Source organism: Dipodomys spectabilis, unplaced genomic scaffold (assembly GCF_019054845.1).
Source record: "Dipodomys spectabilis isolate Male_0828 unplaced genomic scaffold, ASM1905484v1 ptg000140l, whole genome shotgun sequence".
Lineage (NCBI taxonomy): Eukaryota > Metazoa > Chordata > Mammalia > Rodentia > Heteromyidae > Dipodomys > Dipodomys spectabilis.
The window spans coordinates 20,745,860-20,767,306 of NW_024870817.1; the positions used below are offsets into that span (position 1 = coordinate 20,745,860).

The window sequence follows — 21,447 nt, forward strand, 5'->3', positions numbered from 1 at the left end:
TAAAAAGATATTAATTACATATATAGATTAATGAAAATAGATTTTTTTCTTCTGATAAATTCAGTCGGTAAGTTTTCCTTTATTAATAGTTAATATGTAGTTCCTATATGGTAAGAAAAAGAATATAATAGTTGGTAAGCATACGCTAACTTTGAAAAGACTTCATGAATTTTCAGATTAAAAAAAGTATAGGCATTGAAAAGTTGAGCATTGAAAAAGTTGTTTTGACTTTTTTTTACATAGGGAAAATAAAATTTCTCTGTCAGCATGTAACTAAGATACTATATTTTAAACTTTCTACTTATTCTTCATGATTTTTTTTTTTTTGGGTCCGGTCATGGGGTCTGAACTCTGGACCTGGGTGCTGTCCCTCAGCTCTTCAGCTCAAGGCTAGCACTCTACCACTTGAGCCACAGCACCACTTCCGGCTTTTTTCTTTTTGCTTATGTGGTGCTGAGGAGTCGAACCCAGGGCCTCAGGCATGCAAGGCAAGCGCTCTACCACTGAGCCACCTTCCCAGCCCCTTCTTCATGATTTTTTATTCAAGATAAACATTACTTACATATCTTTTGCCAGTAATTTTCTAGCCTTGTAAAAAGTTTTTAGTTTAACTTTTATTTAGTTTATTTACCAATATGAAATGGAAGACTTAAGCTGAATAAAAAGAAATATAGACTGCTAAGTAAATAATAGGAGTATCTTAGTTACTAAAAAGGAGTATTTAGTATATAGGGATCTCTAACTTTAAATATGTTTTACCTGCATCTATAAATTAGTAGCTAATGATAAAATGAAGTAGTTTTTTTGTCCAATTCAAAAATAACTTTCTGTCATTAGGAACACCATATACTTTATAATAATTATATTATTAACATTTAAATTATTATTTGAAATCCAGAAATCTAAATTTTTAAACAAATGCTTACCAGCAATAAAGCATCTTTACTTACAGTTGGACTTGGAAACTTAAGCATCAAAGTCTAGGGTGTATAATTTAGCTAAGAACTCGAAGACTTAAAAAAAGTAAGAGCTTACCTGGTACAGTGCACTGCTCAGTCTGTAATGTTTACTTCCAAATCTGAGACTGGAAAGATAACAGTTTGAGACACTGCTGAGCAAAAGTGCACAAACTTTTGGGCAAGGTGGTACATACTTGTCATCCCAGTAAATAGGAGTATAAATAAGAGGATCATAGGCCAGGTCAGTCCAGGCAAAAAGTTAAATTCTGTTTAGAAAAACAATAGCATAAAGTACTGGAAGCTAGGCTCACATGATAGAGTGCCTGCTTACTGAACTCAAGGACCTGAGTTCAAACCCCAGTTCCATACACACATATATACAAAAGCATGGATTTCAGATTCATAATTGAATGTAATGTTAGTCATATTTTTGTCTTCATTTCTTTATTATTTTTAAAGTACTTGTCCTCTTTTTCCTTTTTCCTCATGTATTCTTAGGAAATAGTGATTATGATACTTTCCTAATTTAATACCTATTCAATTTACTTACTTCTCCTTTTTTTTTGGATCCGGTCGTGGGGCCTGAACTCTGGGCCTGGGCGCTGTCCCTCAGCTCTTCAGCTCAAGGCTAATGCTCTACCACTTGAGCCACAGCGCCACTTCCAGCTTTTTTCTTTTTGCTTATGTGGTGCTGAGGAATCAGACCCAGGGCCTCATGCATGCAAGGCAAGTGCTCTACCACTGAGCCACCTTCCCAGCCCAATTTCCTTACTTCTCTTTGGCATTTTAAAATAATTAAATCTTTTTCTACTTTTTCTCCTTGTTCTCTGATTTTTATTCTATGTTTTTTACTTTAGTACTCAGGATGCCTAAAATTGTCCAATCTAAATTTATTCCTTTTAGTTCTTCAATAAACATTTGTTACTGTCAGTAGTCACAAATAAGGTCTTTATTCTTTTAGAACTTACAGTGTGAAGAGAAATTACAGCATGTAATTTCTACAAAAGTGAAGCATAAGTTCCTCTGAGAAAACGTAGTGAGTTTCTAAGAACTTCATCTGTGCTGGGTCATTCAGGACTGGGCAGGAGCCACACAGATAACACTGTGGTGGGGTTTGAGTTAAGAGATCAGTTAAGTTAGAATAAATATGGACAGCCTTTCCTCACTGTGAAAACGCCAACTATGAAACTTTGTAAGAGTGGTGATCATAGAATGTCTCCATTTGTCAACCATTTCTGAGATTAGGGATTTTTAATGGAAGTAACAAAGGACTAATGAGGAATGTGACATTAACAATCTCAGAATAGCTAGCAATAAAAATCAACTAATTGTAGAGGGAAAAACAATGGCCTTATGTTGTAGGAACCTTGTGGACACAATGGATGATAAAGATGAATATTACCAATAGTGGATGCATCAACTTCATGTGCCCACAGGGGTGCTACACTGAAAAGAGGATTGCCTCATTTCCATGGGATTTCTGTGAGGAAAATATGACCTGAGTCAAGTTCATGTATACTTACCAGAATCAGCCGATAATGTACAACGCTTACTGTCTTTAAAACTGTTGAGGACATGATAGATAGGGGTTCTATAAACAGGCATGAAGAAACATGCCAAAGGCAGCATAGGTTCTATGATGTGTTGGTACCAAAAAGAAAAAAAAAGACATGTCACTGAAAAAAACTAGTAAATTTAAATTAGTTTTGTAACTTGGATGATAGTTTTGTTGATTTCTTAAAACATGGTAATTATGTAGGAGAATATGCTTGTTTGGGCTACTATATTTTGTAGTGCATAGAGGTGGTAAGGCAGTATGTCTGTAGCTTGCTCCCAAGTAGTTCTGGAAAAGAATTTCAAGAATGAATGGAGGGAGAGAGAGAAGGAAAGACAGGGTAATAAGGCAAATGTGAAATCATAATTAGAAAATATGGGTCCAAATAGCCAGGTATATAGGAAATCTTGTATTATTCATGGAACAAAAATAGTATATATGTACATGCCTATCCTAAACATACATGTACATATATATTCATTTATGCATGTATATGTATAGTATATACTTACCCAGACTGGAGTTATAAGAATTTTGTTAGCAAAAGGTACGCTAAATTGAGATTTAAAAGGTACCAGCAATAACCAAAGAACAGTGAGCTGACTGAGAGAAGTGATATTTTGTATATAATTTTTTTGTCTATGTCTGTGTATACATGAATGCTGGTACTGGAACTCAGAGCATCTTGCTCACTCATGGCATTTTCCTCTTAAGACTGGCACTCTACCACTTGAGCATAACTCTTTTAGCTTTTTTTGGTGGCTAATTGGAGATAAGTGTCTTATGGACTTTTCTTCCCAGGCTGGCTTTGAACCTTGATCCTCAGATCTCAGCCTCCTAACTAGCTAAGATTACATGTGTAAGCCACTAGTGCCTGGCTTATTTCCAGTTTTTTTTTTTTTAACAGGTTGAATTTAGATGTTATTAATTGAATGTATAAATAGAAAAAAACCATAGAAGTTGAAATTAGAATATGTGTATGGCAGTGGCAAGAAATTAGGCTGGCAAAGCAATCAGGAAACATTTCATGAAGCAGGGACTCTGTAAATATGCATTGGTTGTGCTTGCAAGCAAAACATTCGTGGAATTACAAGAAAGAATACTTGAGAAATTGAAGCTCTCTACTGATTTCAAGTGATAATAATTTAAAGAACTGCTTTGGTTATATACACGCATTGATGTGAAATTTCTTTTGAAATATTTGAAGGATTCTGTATGCATGTGTTTAAACACTCCTGGTATCCACAGTTTTAAATCACATATAGCTTAATTCACCTCTGAGTGCTGCTCAGACAATTATATAAAAGTGTGAGTCAGTATAAAACAAACCTTATTAAATTGTATTCTTTGCACTTTTAGTTCACTTTTTTACAAACAACAATTGTTCAAACTTAATTGAATTTTTTTAGAGCTTCTTAGGGAAAACATGACTGCAGGGGGAAAAAAGTATTCATTGGTCCCTTGCCGTTTTATCCCTGCTATTATTCTAATGATAAATGGGTATACTATTCTGTTAAAAAAATAACCCAGTTTAATTTGAAGAAATACAATTAGTCATTTCAGGAACCTTTTGCAAGTTAAATTTCACAGAAAAAGCATTATACTTTTCAGAAAGAAATAGAATGGTTTTTGCTTAGGCTTTTGTTTCCTCGTCTTCCTTATCTTGTTTGACACAAAATTGGTCAAAATAAAACCTTTCTAAAGTCAAGAACTCACACTGTGTAGCACTATGTAGAACTATAACATTTATTACTGAGTATAAACATAAAAATCTTGAGTACTGAATGCACTGTGTAGTTATAGAAATTTTAAAGGGAAGTATTTAAACATCATTGCATAAATACTTACAATATTGCTTCCTATCTTGTTTTACCAAATTGCTAGGCACTTGGAGGTGTCCCAGGAAGTCAGCCATTACTCCCCAGTGGAATGGACCCAACAAGACAACAAGGTAACCACCCGAAATAGAAGTGTAAGGTACATTAAATATGCTAGGTTTAATCAGGTAGAGAACACCACACGATTTTCAGGCAGGAAGAGAAGTTCATTGTTTTACTGAACTGCTGCATGGTGGAGACCACATGGCTGAAAGGGGGCTGGCCAGGTCTGGCCTGGGTTTAAGTAGGGAAGGGGCAGGGAGAAGGCACAGCCTTCTGTGGTGTGGCCACACCAGATGTGGATATGACTGACCTCAGAGCCTAGGACCCTCCTCCAATCGGATGGGAAGTGTAACTGGGGGGCAGCAGCCTAGGATGTGACCTAAGAGGAAGAGGAAGTGACTGTCAGGTGTACCAGTTACCTAGGTGACACAGGTACTAGGCAGAGACTTAGCCGAGAGGAGGGAGGAGTCTGCCTGGCCTTCCCAGGGTGAAACCCTGGGAAGTAAGGTTGATGTACAGACCAAAAAGGAAATTTTCAATGCTTCAATGAAAGTTTTTGTTTGTACATATGTACCATAATAATCAGTTGTATTTTTGCAGACAACATGACTAAATTATATATAACTCTTAATTATGAATGTTAGGGTAGTTAAAGTATTTTAAAAATACATAGGTATCAACATTCCATATGTTAGTAATATCTAGCATTTTTTGTATAATTTGTAACCATCAGGAAAAGTTACATTTTTTATTATTTTCTCTGCCTTTTGAAGATATGATAGTACACAGGAGATGGATAAGGAAACAAGTGACTTTGTTTCAAGTCCTTACCAGAGATACATAGTAGTAGTACACATCTCTAAAGCTCTATTTTACTATTCTAGAAAAATGAGCAAATGTGAGAAAAACATTTTAACAAAGAGAAGAAAGAAATATATAAATATAGTGTGGGTAGATGATGGCCAGAAGTAGAAAAATGGCCATAAAAGACAAGTTATGAAGAAATCAGTCACTCAGACACTTGTTCTATAAGATGTTATTATACTATCAAGAGAGTAAGCTAGTCTCTAATTTAGTGTTCATGATCATTACACTACTAATACCTTCTAACTTTCTTTCAGGACATCCAAATATGGGTGGCCCAATGCAGAGAATGACTCCTCCAAGAGGAATGGTGCCCTTAGGACCACAGGTAATGATAGGTACAGAAGCTGGATGCTAAGCATTTTGCTTTCATCTTATATAAGTAGGCCATAGTGTTTGTTCATTTTTAACATATGCCTTAAAGTCTTGTTACACATTGTGTCTGAAGATTTTAACTTAGTAGGAGAGTACATGTTTAGCATACATCCTGGATTCAATCCTCACCACCTTAAGTCTTGTTGATATTCATAGTTGGTAGGCTCTTGAGGATATGATATATATGATATTTGTAGACTGGTATAACAATAACCTATACTTTCTAATTTTATGTTTAATATATTTCTATGCAGTATATTTCCCCAATACATTGCAGAAATACATTATAGTAAATATAAAAAGAGAATCATTACTCTTTTAAGGAAATATTTTAGCCATTTGGTGACTTAAGACTCAAAATCCTAGCTACTTGGGAAACTGAGATCAGGAAGGTCATAGATTGAATCCTCCCAAGCAAAGGGTTCATGAGACCTCATTTTAGAAGAAGAAATCTGGGCATGGTGGCGGGTGCCTGTTGCTCTATTTTGAGAAGCATAAATGGGAAGATCATGGTCCAGTCCAGCTGGAGAAATAAAGTGAAATTCTATCTGAAAAATAACAAGGGGCTAGAGGTACAAGCAATAGAGAACCTGCCTAGCAAGCACTATAGGTCCTTCATTTAAACCCAGAACTACCAGGAGGATGGGGAGGAAATATAGTTAATAAAGCCTATTCAATTGAAAATACTAAATACAATAAACATTGAATATATTTCTATAAATCTTGTAAAGAATGTCATCAGAAATTTGTTATATAAAACTATTTGTATAGAATTGTAAAGCAATAGAAAACCATTCAGAAATGTTTGTTTGTCTTACTGAACAAGGACAATACTATTGATATGTATCAGATATTATATAGTTTCTCTATCAAAATTCCCCAAAACAATACACTGAGATTGAGCATGTTCTAAGGTTTGGTCAACTTTCAAGCATCTTTTTCATGAATATCATTTATTTTAGCTAAAATGTCCTTTTGTTTCTCTAGGAAAAATGGCTTGAAATAGAAATTAATTTTATGATGTTTTTAAAGAAAACTTGTCCAAAATCATTTTAAAAATTGTAGTTCATAGACTAGAATTTAGCAGAATTTATGCTGCCATTTAAAAGCATTGCCCTTGATAGTTTAGTAACTTATTTCATGTATATATTTTAAACTAATATTTTATTGACCCCACAGTGGGGATCAAAGACTTAAGAATGCAGCACTAAGATAATTTAGACCAAGAAGTTTCTAGTCAGCATACAATAATATAAACTATATTAAACATGAAGCTCATATAACCTAAGTTTCTCATTTTCCATTAAAAAAGTCACGAAGTTGGGCTGGGAAGGTGGCTCAGCGGATACAGTGGTAGAGTGCTTGCCTAGCATGCATGAGGCCCTGTTTTCAATTACTCAGCACCACATAATTAGAAAAAGCCGGAAGTGGTGCTGTGGCGCAAGTGGTAGAGCGCTAGCCTTGAGCTGAAGAGCTCAGGGACAATGCCCAGGCCCAGAGTTCAGGCCCCATGACCAACAACAACAACAAAAAAAATTCACTATGTAAACATAGAGGTCAGCACCTCCCACCCTCCTTACCCCCAGTTATTTTGCTTAGGATCAGTTTTTTCAAATATAGTTTCTTACGATCATATAAAACTCTTGTTTAGATATTTATTTTTCCTCTTTCTACCCAGATTAGAAACGGCTTCAAACTGATATTAATAGTAGTTAGAATTTATAAGATGTATGGGCTGTTGACTAAATGACTAAATGAACTTCTAGTCTTTATAAACTAGAACAACCAAGTTGTGTGTTTAGAAGTTAAAGAATGTTTTCCCCAAAGTTTAAGTGATTCATTATAAATATGCATCAAAACCTTCATGCCTATAGTTTAATTACCATTGTTCAGTTATTTTTTAACTAGCTACTCTCTTAAGTTCTTGTCATTCGAAGACTATTATTGTTGGGATAACGGTTGTTTTTGTTGTTCTGTTTTGGAGACAAGGTTTTACTACATACCCCAGGCTGGCATTGAACTCACAATCCTTCTACCTCTCTCCCCAATCCCTGCCTTATTCCTACCCCTCAAGTGTTGTAATTATAAATGTTCACAACCTACCAGACTAATATTAGCTTTTATTACTTTTAGAAAGGAGATCAAAGAGTCAGTATTGCTGTGTTCAAATAAGTATATAATGATTGCATAAGCTATTTGAACTCTCAGCTCTCATTTGAAAATGCAAAAAGTTAAAAACATTCTCATTACTATGTTTTATAAATAGATAAATAACTATATCTTTATGTTACAAATAAATTACAACAGATTAAAACGTATTTCTGTTGAGCAATTTATTGATGACTTTAAGAAACTATGTTACACTTTTTTCAAAAATCTTTGATTTTCAAAATTAAAGATATTAGTTTATTTCTTCTGTTTAGATTGAGATGCCTTTGCTATCTATTTCTATATAATATGAGAGAAAGTGCCTTGGTAATAACTTACCTCACAAACAATAAATACCTATCATAACCTTATAAAATCATAGCAACAAATAAAAGGATGGGTAGGGAACTTAAACATTTCAATGAAATCAGAATCATATTCATATGAATGGTGCAGTAGGAAAAATTACTACTAAAATCCCATGGAACAAGAGAAGTCATATGATAAATTTATTTGGCATCAGTTGTCATCTAAAATATGTACATTATAAACTGTGCTATTTATGATAAAGGTTAGCTATATTTCTTGATATTGGAAAACACGTCTCAGAACAAGCATTTAACTACATAGATGCTACACAAAAACAGCCTGCATCTCCCTTTTCTTCGTCTTTTTAGTTATATTGTAAAAAACAGTCTGAAACATTGTGTTTTCCTTTATGCACAACTACATTACACATACTTGCTTTTAATAAACATTGGTTCATTTTCTTAAACTTAAGATAAACACGGTGAAGGGGTACAGTAGTTATATATTAGAACAACTGAGGTTTTAAAAGAAGTATGCATAGTCTAATGATTCTTGAATAATGCTGGTTTGTATAACCACGTGGTTACCAGTTAAAATTGTGCAGATGAAGAAATAAAAGTTTGCCTACAATTCAGATATATTGGCTCCATCTTAATCTATTTTAAATCTAAGTACAGTAACAGTATGTGATTTTTAAAAAATTTATATTAGTGTCCTTTCAATACAAATACAACTTTATCTGTTAAATCAAGAAAATATCCCTCCTAATACTCTATTTGAAGTCATCTTTTACTTGTCTCAAGCAAGAAGTTGACCTGCATCTTTAAGTTTAGAAAGTACTGAATGATAACCAAAAAATTCATTCTAACTACCCAACTATTTCCAGTTTCTCCAGAATTGTGGAGGATAATTAAGTTATATGCAAGTAAGATTTCCAAATCAGATACTTGGGCTGCAGAAATGGAGAGATGAATATATGATGTGCTTTCACACAGAGAGAAAACTGATTCCATCCTTCCAAATCTAATATAAGTGGTAGAATTCAGCCCAGTACAGGGGAAAACTTCCTAGAAATTAAACTGTCCAATCAAGGAAAGACTTTATAAAGTTTCCAAGCAGAGTATGAACAGCCATTTTATAAGGAACATTGCATTGGAAGAGAGATTAGAACAGATGGAATTGTATAGTTGCCATCAGCTTTAAAATTCAGGGATTCTAAATTAGCTCTTCCCATTCTGCCTTTTTTGATATCACTTGGAAAGCCTGTTGTTATTCTATCTTTACTTCTTGGTTTCTTTTTGCATTAGATTAATCAGAAAAAGAATTTTTTCATAAATCTATCAACTATGTACTATATTGAATAATTGCTTATTGATTTTGTGTGATAATTCAGTTTAATAAGCCCAACAGTTATTAAAGACCTACTATATTTCAAACACAATACTTGAACAACATCAAGTACCAAAGATGAATAAAATAAACTCTGCCTTCAAGGTACTACTGTTTAGCAGGAGATAAAAATACAGCTAGAAAAATATTACATAATAGAAAATGCCTAGAAAACAGGGATACTTCCATCATTACTAACTAACTAATAACTCAGGAACTCGGCACATAAACAGGCAAGTAATTTTATCAGAGTTGAGAACAAATGGGAAGTTAAGGAAAAGTGTACTCATTCAAGTGCCATGATTTTTGTTCAAGAAGCACTGTGATTAGTACTTGGTCTTTCCTTTTATCCTCCAACATGTCTACAAGGATGACAATATTGTCAGTTTGCAAATAAAGAATATAGAAATTGGAGAATCATTGGTCCAACATTACACATGAAGAAGCAGCCACATGTCATAGCACACACCTGTAGTCCCAGCACTCTGAAGGCTAAGGCTCATGATCACAAGCTTGAGGCCAGCCAGAAAACATAATGAGACCCTGTGTTATTGGGCCATAGTAGTAGGGATTCAAACCAAGATAGTTCAATATCCAGAGCTACAAGGAAAATTAATGCTTTCTTTTTAGACTAAAGAAGAAGGAGAGTTTTCTTATGGAGCATTTCTAGCTTACTTTACCACTCATATTTCATCTCTCTTTTTATGTTTTCTCATAACCCCTTTGCTAATTATTATCACCATGATAATCATTTAGCCCATGGCTCAAAAACTATTCTATCATCCCATAACTCACAAATTAAGAGATTCAAATAAGATCTCCTTAAAGTAAAAGTAAATAAGCAGTGAACATACCATGTAACTAGGCTGTTTCATTTATTTATCTCTAAAGCTAACAGATCTTTCACTAATTGATTCATTTCCCTGCCATTGTAATACTACCAAAAAAAGTGCCAGAAAGATGAGTTAAAATGAGTAATAAACTGTATTATATGTTTGTGAACTTGGAAAATACAGTAGGCTGGAAATATGATTGGATGTAGAAAAGAAAAGTGAAAATTATAGGTAACAGAGGAGAAAACATAGACTGTGGCTGGGCTCTGTGGTCTCCATAGATATCAAGTAACTTAACTCAAGAGACAGCAGTATGGAAATAGCTTGGGACAGGTAGAGCGTAAAGGAGGCCTGTGAAGATAGTACAGTTGCTTCAGCACATAACCAAGATTCGAGACAGGAACGAGATTACTATTTTAAAAACCATTTCACAGACAAGTCAATAGTCTTTTTTTCTGGTTAAATATGGGAAATAAAAGATGTCAAGGAACCCTAAATAATTTTTGCTGTGGACTGTTCAGTGGCTAGTGGTACCACAGAACTGACTGAGGGAAGCGACACATAGCACTCAGTCATCTTGGCCATGGTGATAGACCTCATAATCCCAGCTATGAAATAGAAGAAGGCAAGGAAGAGCTCAAGGTCAGCCTGGGAAAAATTAATGGGGCTGTCTCAAAAACAAAATAAAATCAAAAGTGCTATGGGTGTAGGTCAAGTGGTAGAATACTTGCCTAGCCAGGTGAAAGGCTTAGTACCTATCTTTTCAACAAGTCAAACAAAATAAGAGCAACAATAAACTCAATCCCAAGAAGATAATAATGAGTTTCTTTTGGTTATGTTACACATGATGGGAACAACTCTTGTGAAATTCAACATGAGCTACCTAGGAACTGGGCAAGATAGCATGATAAAATATAAATATTTGGACTTCCTAAGGCATAAATAGTTTGAAAATTGTAATAGATAAGATTACCCATAAATGTGTATTGAGAAAAGAATATTCTAACTAGAACTTGGGAAAAGCAATACTTAAAGAGTTAACAAACAAAATAAAAAGAAAAATCAATGAAAATGCTTAGAAGAATAAGAGAAATTGTATCATTCGTGAAATTATTACTATTAGTAGTATAGTAGTGTGAAAGTCCCTTATAAATGTTAAAATAAATTTACATGATAATAGTAACTTTTTGGCCATCAACACAAGTAAACTAATATAATATCCATATACAACATTAAATGATTTTTACCTTCAAAGTCAGATGGTCAATATTAACTAGTTTTTTTGGGTTGTGTAATTTGTGCATGCATTTTTTGAATATATTTTATTTTCCATGTATTTGGTATCTTTGTATATATTACTACATTTCCATGTTAGATATGTTATATTATGATCAATAGTTTATAGTAAATTTCCTTAAGTTGCTTTTACCATTTTTTTCAGATTTTATGTAACTGTTCTCAGTCTGACAATTTCAAACTAGTTGAACAAGTATATTTTTCTAAAAATAGAATTGTGGATTTATGAAATGTTTTATTTGAAAAAGTTTACTAGTATCCAGATATTTTGAAATTAATAAAATAATGTTGACTATTACATTCCAACCATACTTAATGATTTAACATGCTCTGATGGTCTTCCATATGCATGTAGTTTTTAAGACACAAACCAAAATAATTGTTAAAAGTAGAGGCAAAAAAATACAAGAGTGGACTCTTCAGAGAATGAATTACACAGGCCTTATCCAATCAGGAGTTATGTAGGGAAATCATTAACCTACTCTCCTTTCTTTCCCCCCTCCTCTTTGGTTTTGTTTTTTTGTTTTGTGGTAGTCTGACCCTTGGTTATCATTACAGAACTATGGAGGTGCAATGAGACCCCCACTGAATGCTTTAGGTGGCCCTGGAATGCCTGGAATGAACATGTAAGCCAAATGCTATATTATTATGTTTAGTAACGTGTTTTGTTTTCTGTCTTCGAAAAAGATACTGATTGCAAAACAGTTTAAACACCTCAATTCCTGTAAAGTATTAAAATGAGCTAAACATGAGCTGAAATGCTTGCTTCCTTTTCATTATATAATTACATGTTTTCTTTCTAACCCTACAAATGGTCATTTTTTCCATTTTCAGATGTCATAAATAACAATGATTAGCATGTTTCTTCTTAATAACTGCATAGCCTTCCTATAGAATCTATAGGAAAGTATAAAGAGATGCTGGCACGAGTACCATGTCCTAATTCAGATAATTGAAATTCTTTGGCCTTATTTTAACAGATACACAGTGATTCATTTTGCTTTATTGGGACCACTTAAAAACAAAGAAAGAATTCTCTTTGGTAGTATCTTCTCTTTTAAGGAACTTTCTATATCATAAGATGAATTTTCTTTATAAAAATTCAAGATGCACTTAGGTAAGGAATAAGAGGGGTTTGTTGGTTTTTACTAGGGGATAAAAAAAATCCAACTCATACTTAGTACTGCATTTTTATCAGCCAATATAATGCAGTTTTTCACAGAATTTATATTCATTTTTTTATTCTCCAACCTGATGTCAAAGGCAATATACACTAGTGTTTGTTAGTAACTCATTAATTCACCAGAGGACCAATTCTATGATGTGTCCTGAAGAAAACTTAACAGAAATAAATTGTTTGTGTAAGTTTGTAGATATATCCTAAAAAAATACTTTGCATCAACTGATGTCTTAATTCCTTACATATTAAATGAAATAACTCAAGTAGCATTTGATGGCGTTGAAGATCTACTGTGCCATAAGCTCTTTTGAGGTATGTAGGGATTATTTTGGAGTTTCTGAAACTATTTTATTTTATTTTTTAAATAAGTTTTTTTATTGTGAAAATACTGTACAATTACATGAGCAAGGTAATGAGTACATTTTTTATCAAGCATTGTTGCCCCCTCCTTTGTTTTTCCCCTACCACCCCTTCCCTCCCTTCTCTACTACACTCCCTCCTTTACCCCACTCCCGCCTAAATTGTAAATGAACCCCCAAGATAAGCACACTAGTGGTTTTTTTCTTGCTTGCTATTGTTTCTAACGTATTTATAAGGTACCACGTGATTTTTTGTTGCTTTGTATGTCCCAACCCCATGGTATAACCTCTGTTTTCACTGTATTTGATGTTGGTATAATTTGGGGAGGGGAAGGGAAAAAACAAATTGTTTAAATAGGGATACAGGTTAACCCATTGCAATGAGAAGTACAAGACGCTGTGTCGAAAAATGAAATGAAACTATTTTTATAGGATGCGCTTTTTTAAAAAAAAACTGAAAATAGATTAATAGATAGGTACCAGACAGACTCAAAATTAAGAGAGCCAGGGTTAAGTAGGTCAAATTTTTCTATCATATCATTTTACTTTTAAAATAAATATGGGTAAACATTAAGTCTGATTCTTCTTGGATTCCTCAAAGGCTTTTATTAGCCTTTTATTAATGGTTTCTACATAAAGGAATGGATAATATTTTGTTCTTATATCCATACTGGAACTTTTACCAATAGTATGGATATGCATATCAAGTCTACCTGCTTACCTTCCCCCTTTGCAATGTAATAAATTTGAATATATTTAAAAATTTTTAAATTTTAAAATGACCCAGAGATGTCATTAAATATTAAGAACGTATCTAAAGGGGCTGGGAAGGTGGCTCAGTGGTAGAATGCTTGCCTTGCATGCATGAGACACTGCGTTTGATTCCTCAGCACCACATAAGCAGAAAAAATCAGAAGTGGCACTGTGGCTCAAGTGGTAGAGCATTAGCCTTGAGCTGAAGAGCTGAGGGACAGTGCCCAGGCCCAGAGTTCAGGCGCCACGACTACAAAAAAAAAAAAAAGAACGTAGATAAGTATCATTTTTTGTACATTATTATACATTCTAATTGGCTATATGACTTTCAGGAGTAGGGAACCTTCTAATCTGCCAAGAGCCTTTATTGGGAGATGTTAGCTGGTATTGATAGTTATGTTACTAAGAGAAAAAAACAAAAAACAAAAAACCTCCTCTTTATTGAATTTTAATGCTTCCTGCAATTGCTTTGGCAAGGCCAGGTCACATTATTTCACAGGCCTCCGACTGCCCATGAACAGAATGTTCCCCACCCAATTCAACCTGGTTTTGCTGGTATAGAGGGAAAAAAGTTTCAGGTGACCATTGAGAACCTCAAATAGTTGGTTAAAATTATCTAGTTCATTTCTCACATTTTCATGAGTATACCCAATTCATTATGGAGATTAAACATGCAACTGAAATTTTTACTGTGATTATTTCTGTAGATGTTTCTGTTTCTTAAATGTTCCAAATACTTTTAAATATTTCATATCACATAGTGTTTTACTATTAATATATATCTGGTTTAAATGAACTTTTAAGTCTTATAAACTTTAATTTCCATCATTTGCTACTATTTTATTTTACTTTGAGACCATTTTCTATAAGGTAGGATTACTTCAGAGAATTTTTTTTTCTGTTAATGTTTTTCTATCTCAGGGAAACTTTTTAAGTGTGGAAGCTACAGCCAGAGAGGATGATTATTGTGTTGACATTGGCACACACACAAAAAAACAATCTAAAGAAACATAAAAAACCACATTTTATCTCCATTGTCTTTAGTTGAATAAGTTTAGTTGAAATTTCGTATCATAAATGAGTTTTTTTTTTAAGTGTCTATTGGCAAAAAAGCATTTCTCATTAATATTTGTGGCTTGATTTTCTTTCTTTTTTTAAATACAAGCTACTTAAAAATTGAAAGAAAGACATCAGAGTGGTATTACCTTAAACTGTTTCATTAAATTATGTAATTAAAATATGTGGTTGTGATAGGCAAAAGGGGTTTGCAGAATATTATGTCTGGATTTTTTTTCCTTTAGTAATGACAATGTAAATATCCCAACTTTGGCCACAGTAATTAAATACTGCATTCTAATTGGCAACTGGATCCCTTTATTGCAGAATAAACCATTTGTATCAAAACTTGATTAACTTTATGGCTAAAAAGATAATTGAACCGGAAATGGTGCTGTGGCTGAAGTGTAGAGCGCTAGCCTTGAGCTGAAGAGCTGAGGGACACCCAGGCCCAGAGTTCAAGCCCCACAACCGACCAAAAAAAAATTTTTTTTGAACCTAGCACCAGGGACTCAAACCTGCAATCCTAGCTACTCAGAAGACTGAGATCTGAGGAATGAGGTTCATCCCGGACAGCAAAGTCTGTGAGATTCTTACATCCAATTAGCCACCCAAAAAAGCCAGAAGTGAGCTGTGGCTCAAGTGGTAGAGTGCTAGCCCTGAGCATAGTAATTCAGGGACAGTGCCTAGGCTGTGAGTACAAACCCCAGGAACCACCCTCCCCCCTTCTCCCCCCCCCCCCCATCATCTATCTACAAAGAAAATGGTTACTTTAATGTAGTATTTACATTTCAATAATTTAATGTATTTTCTACCCATTTTATAGAAATTAGAGGAGGAAAATACTTAAAAGATTTGCTTGCTGTTTATCATGTTCTGCAAAATTATTTACTTAATGTAGTTCCTAAAATAAGTGTGATTTACACAAGAGGAATTCTCTCCTTTGTGGTGATGATGTGTTTTCAAAAAAACATAAACTTCTTTTAAATTTTATTTTTTATTTTTGTTTGGAAATGAGGAAGTGGCACTGTGGTTCAAGTGGTAGAGCGCTAGCCTTGGGCTGAAGAGCTGAGGGACAGCACCCAGACCCAGAGTTCAAGCCCACAGCCAACAAAAAAAAAAAAAAAACCACAAAAAACCATGTTTGGAAATGAATCTTGCTGTGTTCTACCTCAAGCTATAGATAGGTCAAATGTTTCAATAAAAATGATATTTGTGTTATATTTAGTAGTTTCTTGATTATGCTGATGGTTCTCAAAAGATTGATGATTGTTATTTACTTGGTTGATTAGAGTTAGTTATACAACTCCCAATTTATTCAACACTATGAAAATTAAAGTGTTTTCATATTAATTATTAATATATCATCATATAATGTAAAAGTGCAGTTTAATATGAAATATAATTTGCTAGAACAGGGCAAGTATTAAAGATATTGTATATTATTTGTAATCAATGTAATATTTTAGCCTATATTCTTTAGTTAAAGTGCTTATTTTTTGGCATTTAATTTAGTATGAGAAGTTAACATTAGCAAATTTTAAAGTAACAATACTTAGTATATCTTATTCATACTATACTTAGTCATTATATATTTAGGATACTTAAAATATTTAACTATTTTAATATGAAAACATTAAACATATACCATATCATTGTCCACACATGTTTGTCATGATGTGGATGTAGTTTTTATATAATCTTAAAATAAACATTACCCCATTTCTTGTTTTTTGTTTTTGTTTTTTGGGTTTTTGGTGGTGGTGGTAGTGGTCGTAGGGTTGAACTCTGGGCCTGGGCACTGCCCCTCAGCTCACAGTGCCACTTCCGGTTTTCTGGTTGTTGTGGCGATAAGAGCCTCGAAGACTTTGCTGCTCGGGCTAGCTTTGAACTATGATCCTCAGATCTCAGCCTCCTGAATAGCTAGGATTACAGGCATGAGCTCCCGGCTCCCGGCCTTCCCTGTTTCTTTACTGTGTTTTATGTAACAGCAAACAAATCATGCAGCTATGTCTTGCTACCCAAATATTTTACTGATCAGCATACATTCTATACTTCTCATGTTTTTTTGTCAGTAGGACATTGAATCCTCTAGGTAAATTAAAGTGTGTCAGTAATTAATTGCGAATCATTATTATCATCATCCTCTTAGAGTGGCAACAATTTAAATGTCCTTTAACTTCTCCCTACGCATAAGATTTTGACCAATTTTAATTTTCCCTTTTATTCATCAAGTCACACTGGGAAAAATAATTGTTATGTGGGCATTCCTAATAGTGTGCATTTCCTATGGGAAAAATCCATTTCCTTTTCTACTGCTCACATCCCTAGGGAATCTCAAAATAAAACTAAAAGCAGTTTTAAATATTCTAAGAGATCATGAGTAATATACTAACTTAGTCTCTTTAACATTAGTACATTCGATTTAATGTCCCTAGAATTAAGAAATGAACCTTACAACTTTGGGGAAGGGGAGCGGGGAGGTAGGAGGTAAGAGAGAAAACAAAGGAGGGGGTAACAATGCCAACAAGAAACCCACACATTAACTTACTGATGTAACTGTAACCTCCTGTACAGCATCATTATAAGAAATAAAATTTTTAAAATGTTTTCAATTAAAAACTTTTAACTTGTCTTAGCCATTTGCTAGGGGCTTAAGACTATAATTAGATATTCTGGAATTGAGATCTGAAGATCTCAATTTGAATATAGGAATAAGATTCTTATCTCCAGTTAACCACCAAAAAGCCAGTAGTGGTGCTTTACCTCTAGTGTAGAATGCTAGCTTGAGCAAAAAAGCTGAGACAGCTCACAAGCCCTGAGTTCAAGCCCCTGTACCAGCACACACACACACACACACACACAAACACACACAGCAATCATTATTTTATTATCATAATAGTTAGAAGGAAAAGAATCATTTTGAATAATCCCAGTTACAGTGGAGTTGGCAATAGTCTTCATTAAGTATTTATCAAGTACTAAAATGTGGTGGAGACCTTTTCATTCAAGTAGACATTAATTTTGTTTAAAAAGGTTTATGTTCTCATAAGATGTTGAATGCAAAAATTCTCTTCTACTCTAAAATTATGTAATATGACATATATTTGCAAAGATTACCCTTATTTTCCAGGAATTGCCTTGAACTAAATTTATGAAAATAAGAAAATGATTTATTTCCTCACTTAATAGTAGATAAATCATTAGTTGCACTGAAAGATAATTTGGTGTATAGCTATATATGAAGTAATATACATGACACTATAAGTTTTTGAAAAGAAGATATCCTTAAGCACTTTTTTGTGTATTTGTGTTTGTAGCTTAATATGAGCTATATTTTATATATATTGATACTTTACAAATAATTTCATTTTGAATGAGGTTCAAGGGATTCATATTGTGACATAAATTACAGTTCCTTTTTAGTTTCATAGTTAGTGCTTTGGACTCCAAAAGTAGCTTAGTGATTCAGGATACAGACATACACACATAGATACATATAGTTATAAGTGATTACAGTGTTTTGTTTTAAAAATAAACATAGTTAAAACTTAAAATTTGTCTAAAAGTAGTTTGATGTGGGAATAAAAGTATCACATATAATTTTTTTCATTTAAGAATCAAAACTATTAAGATAGTAATTGGAAATGAACTTGACAACTTTGGGGGTGGGGTGGGGAGGAGTGTAAGAGGTGGGGGAAGGAAGGGATAGTGGGACAACAAGGGAAGGGACAACATTGATCCACAGTAATGTACTCATTGCCTTACTCAGGTAACTGTAACCCCTCTGTACAGCAGCTTTACAATAAAATAAAATTTAAAAAAAGATTAAAAACTATTAAGATAGTAATTCCATTGCTGAATTAGAATTGTCAATAATAGCTGAATTATCAGTATTAACTTATTATGAAACATTTAAGGCATAGATTAAAATGTCATTTATATTGTTTTACAGGGGTCCAGGTGGCGGTAGACCCTGGCCAAACCCAACAAATGCCAATTCAGTGAGTATATAACATAATATATTTTGTGTTTTGTAACATTTAACTAAGGTAACAAAAGTAACTGCTTTTGAAAGCCTTACCCATTGTATTAATCTTTTTAAAAGTAAGAAATATGTTTTATATATATTCATTTAGAAAAATATGCATAAGTTTTGAAATAATATAATTTTTTACCTCAGGAGTTAATATAAACATGCATCCTATGTTTTTAATAGATATCAAAAAGAAATATTGGGCTTTAAGTATATTACATATTTGTCATAACATAGCCTAACTTTCTATAATATCTATAATATATGATTATCTGTGATAACCCTCAATTAGAGAATGATCAAACCAAGTTACTCTGATTGGATTTGCTACATGTATTACACCTAGGTTTGCCCTGTCGGAAAGCAAGTCTACATTTTCCTATGCCTGTTAGTTGAATTGCCCTCGTTACACATGTCTTTTCCTAAAATCCTAAGAAATTTCCTAGGTTTTTTTTGTTGTTGTTGTTCTGTTTTTTGGCAGAGGTTTAACTTTACAAACACATTCTTCTTAATACCGTCACATAAATATATGCACAGCTTGCAAATTGAGCATTTCATTTTTTAATTAATATGATTTTAATTTTATGATCCTGGAGATAGTTTTTTCTTCTTGACTTTGAAATCTTGAAATCTTCAGTAATGAGAAAACCTACAAACATTTGTGTGGTGTGTACTTTGCACACATGTATCCAAATCAAGTGAGTCAGTATGGCAGTAAAATATAGCCTGTGTCTCTAACCAAAAGGTATGTTATTTGCTAATGTGCATAAAGGTATACAAATGTTCACTAAATGAACATGAGACTGATCAAAAGTTTAAGGTTACATTAAACTTCAAGAAAGTTAAAAATGAGATGTGCGTGTAGTATAGGAAATAAGAGTAAACATACTAAATCCACTACTATTCAGGGAAGAAATTACTTCAATCAAGGTAAACATATTTCTTCTTAGTTTTAATAGCTATACTGTACACTAATTAAATGCAGTTATTGAAAGTTAAAAAAAAATTTTGCTCTCAATTGGTTCTTCAGTAGACTAACCATTTTTTCTAAAATACTCTTGTTATAGTATGTCATAATGCAAATGAATAGAACTTCTCAACTTCTTTTGGCTTTTTTATATGCCTAAAACAAGTTTTGATTTGTGTTTGTTTCATGTTATCTGCCTTAACCAAGTTATTCAAGATTTTACTTTAAAATGGCATCTGGCTTGCAGCCTTTTCAACTTTCCAATGAAAATGTTATTAAGGACGCCAAAAATAATTTTGTAACACTGAAAACTGGATAGTCTTCCCACTACCAATGTCTGGAAAGAAATTTTATTATCTACATGTTCAATGAAATTTGATTAAAAACCAGCTGATATCCCACCTTTGCTAATCATCCCACTACTGCCCATACAGAAAATCAGAGGACAATTCACACTACCCTTCTTTATATACTCATCCTAAGATTATGCCTCCCCAAAAACAAGAAGGTGGGCATCATTTGGAAAGATGACTTGGAAGATGTTCATTATAGCTAAAATATTGGAGTATGTTTTCCAAATGGAAGGATACTGAACAGAGGCAATTGTATTCTGATGCTATTAGAGAGCTTCCTCTCCTCAGGACTTCATAGAACTAAGCATTATGGGTAGAAAAATGGATTATATAAATCAGGAGCTCTCCATTATTTTAGACCTTGTGAAACACTAAGAACTACAGTAGGAGTTGTGCATATTGACATGGGCCCCATTGATAAAAACTGAAATGAGCCCATGACCAGCATAAATGTAGGCAAGTGAAAATATCTACCCTCATCCCCAGTATGTGAATCAGGAAAAGAAGTGGAAAGTGGCAAGAGATTTTCTTGCTTCAGAAGTAGAACTTCATCATCATCATGAGCACGCAAAAGAAAAACGTTCCTCTGAAAATGATTTATTTTGAGAACAAGAAAGAAATTACAGAAAAATGATGACTTTCTAATAGAAACACAGGGCATCTATAAAACAGAAGCAAAAAGTACTGAGGGACTTTTCTTCCCTAAACACTGCTGATTTTTTTATAGTAATAATCCATCTATATTATTTTGAATTCCAAGTTCTTTAGACTTCCTGTGAATACTTAATATTACAAACATTTTTCAGTTTATATTAATACAGTAAGTCTTTGACTCATATATCAGCATATTAAAGTAAGGAATTTGTTTTTTACTCTTTTCACATATGCTTCACATACTTTTTTCATTATTTTGTAGTAACCTAGAATTTACAGAAAACTTGAAGAATATTTCAAGAAATTCATACCAGATTCTCTAGTATGAATGTGTTACCACATTGCTTTATTATTTTCTCTCTGTTTCAAGCATCCTTTTGTTGTGATCTATTTTGTTTCTTATCTGTAAATATTTCAGTATATCTTTTCTAAAAAGCAAAGTTATGATCTTTCACAATCCAAAATTATCACCAAGCTAAGA

General features: G+C 33.3%; 1 protein-coding gene across 2 annotated transcripts in view; it reads left to right on the forward strand.

The window, feature by feature from the left end:
• The window catches only part of Ssbp2 (single stranded DNA binding protein 2), a 242,450-nt gene that overhangs the window by 185,140 nt on the left and 35,863 nt on the right, over positions 1-21,447 (forward strand). For both annotated transcript variants that reach the window (XM_042690759.1, XM_042690758.1), the window contains 4 exons: positions 4,399-4,465; positions 5,516-5,586; positions 12,167-12,234; positions 18,912-18,960. In XM_042690759.1, coding sequence (XP_042546693.1) covers positions 4,399-4,465; positions 5,516-5,586; positions 12,167-12,234; positions 18,912-18,960 — 255 coding nt within the window. The remainder of the gene's footprint in view (positions 1-4,398; positions 4,466-5,515; positions 5,587-12,166; positions 12,235-18,911; positions 18,961-21,447) is intronic.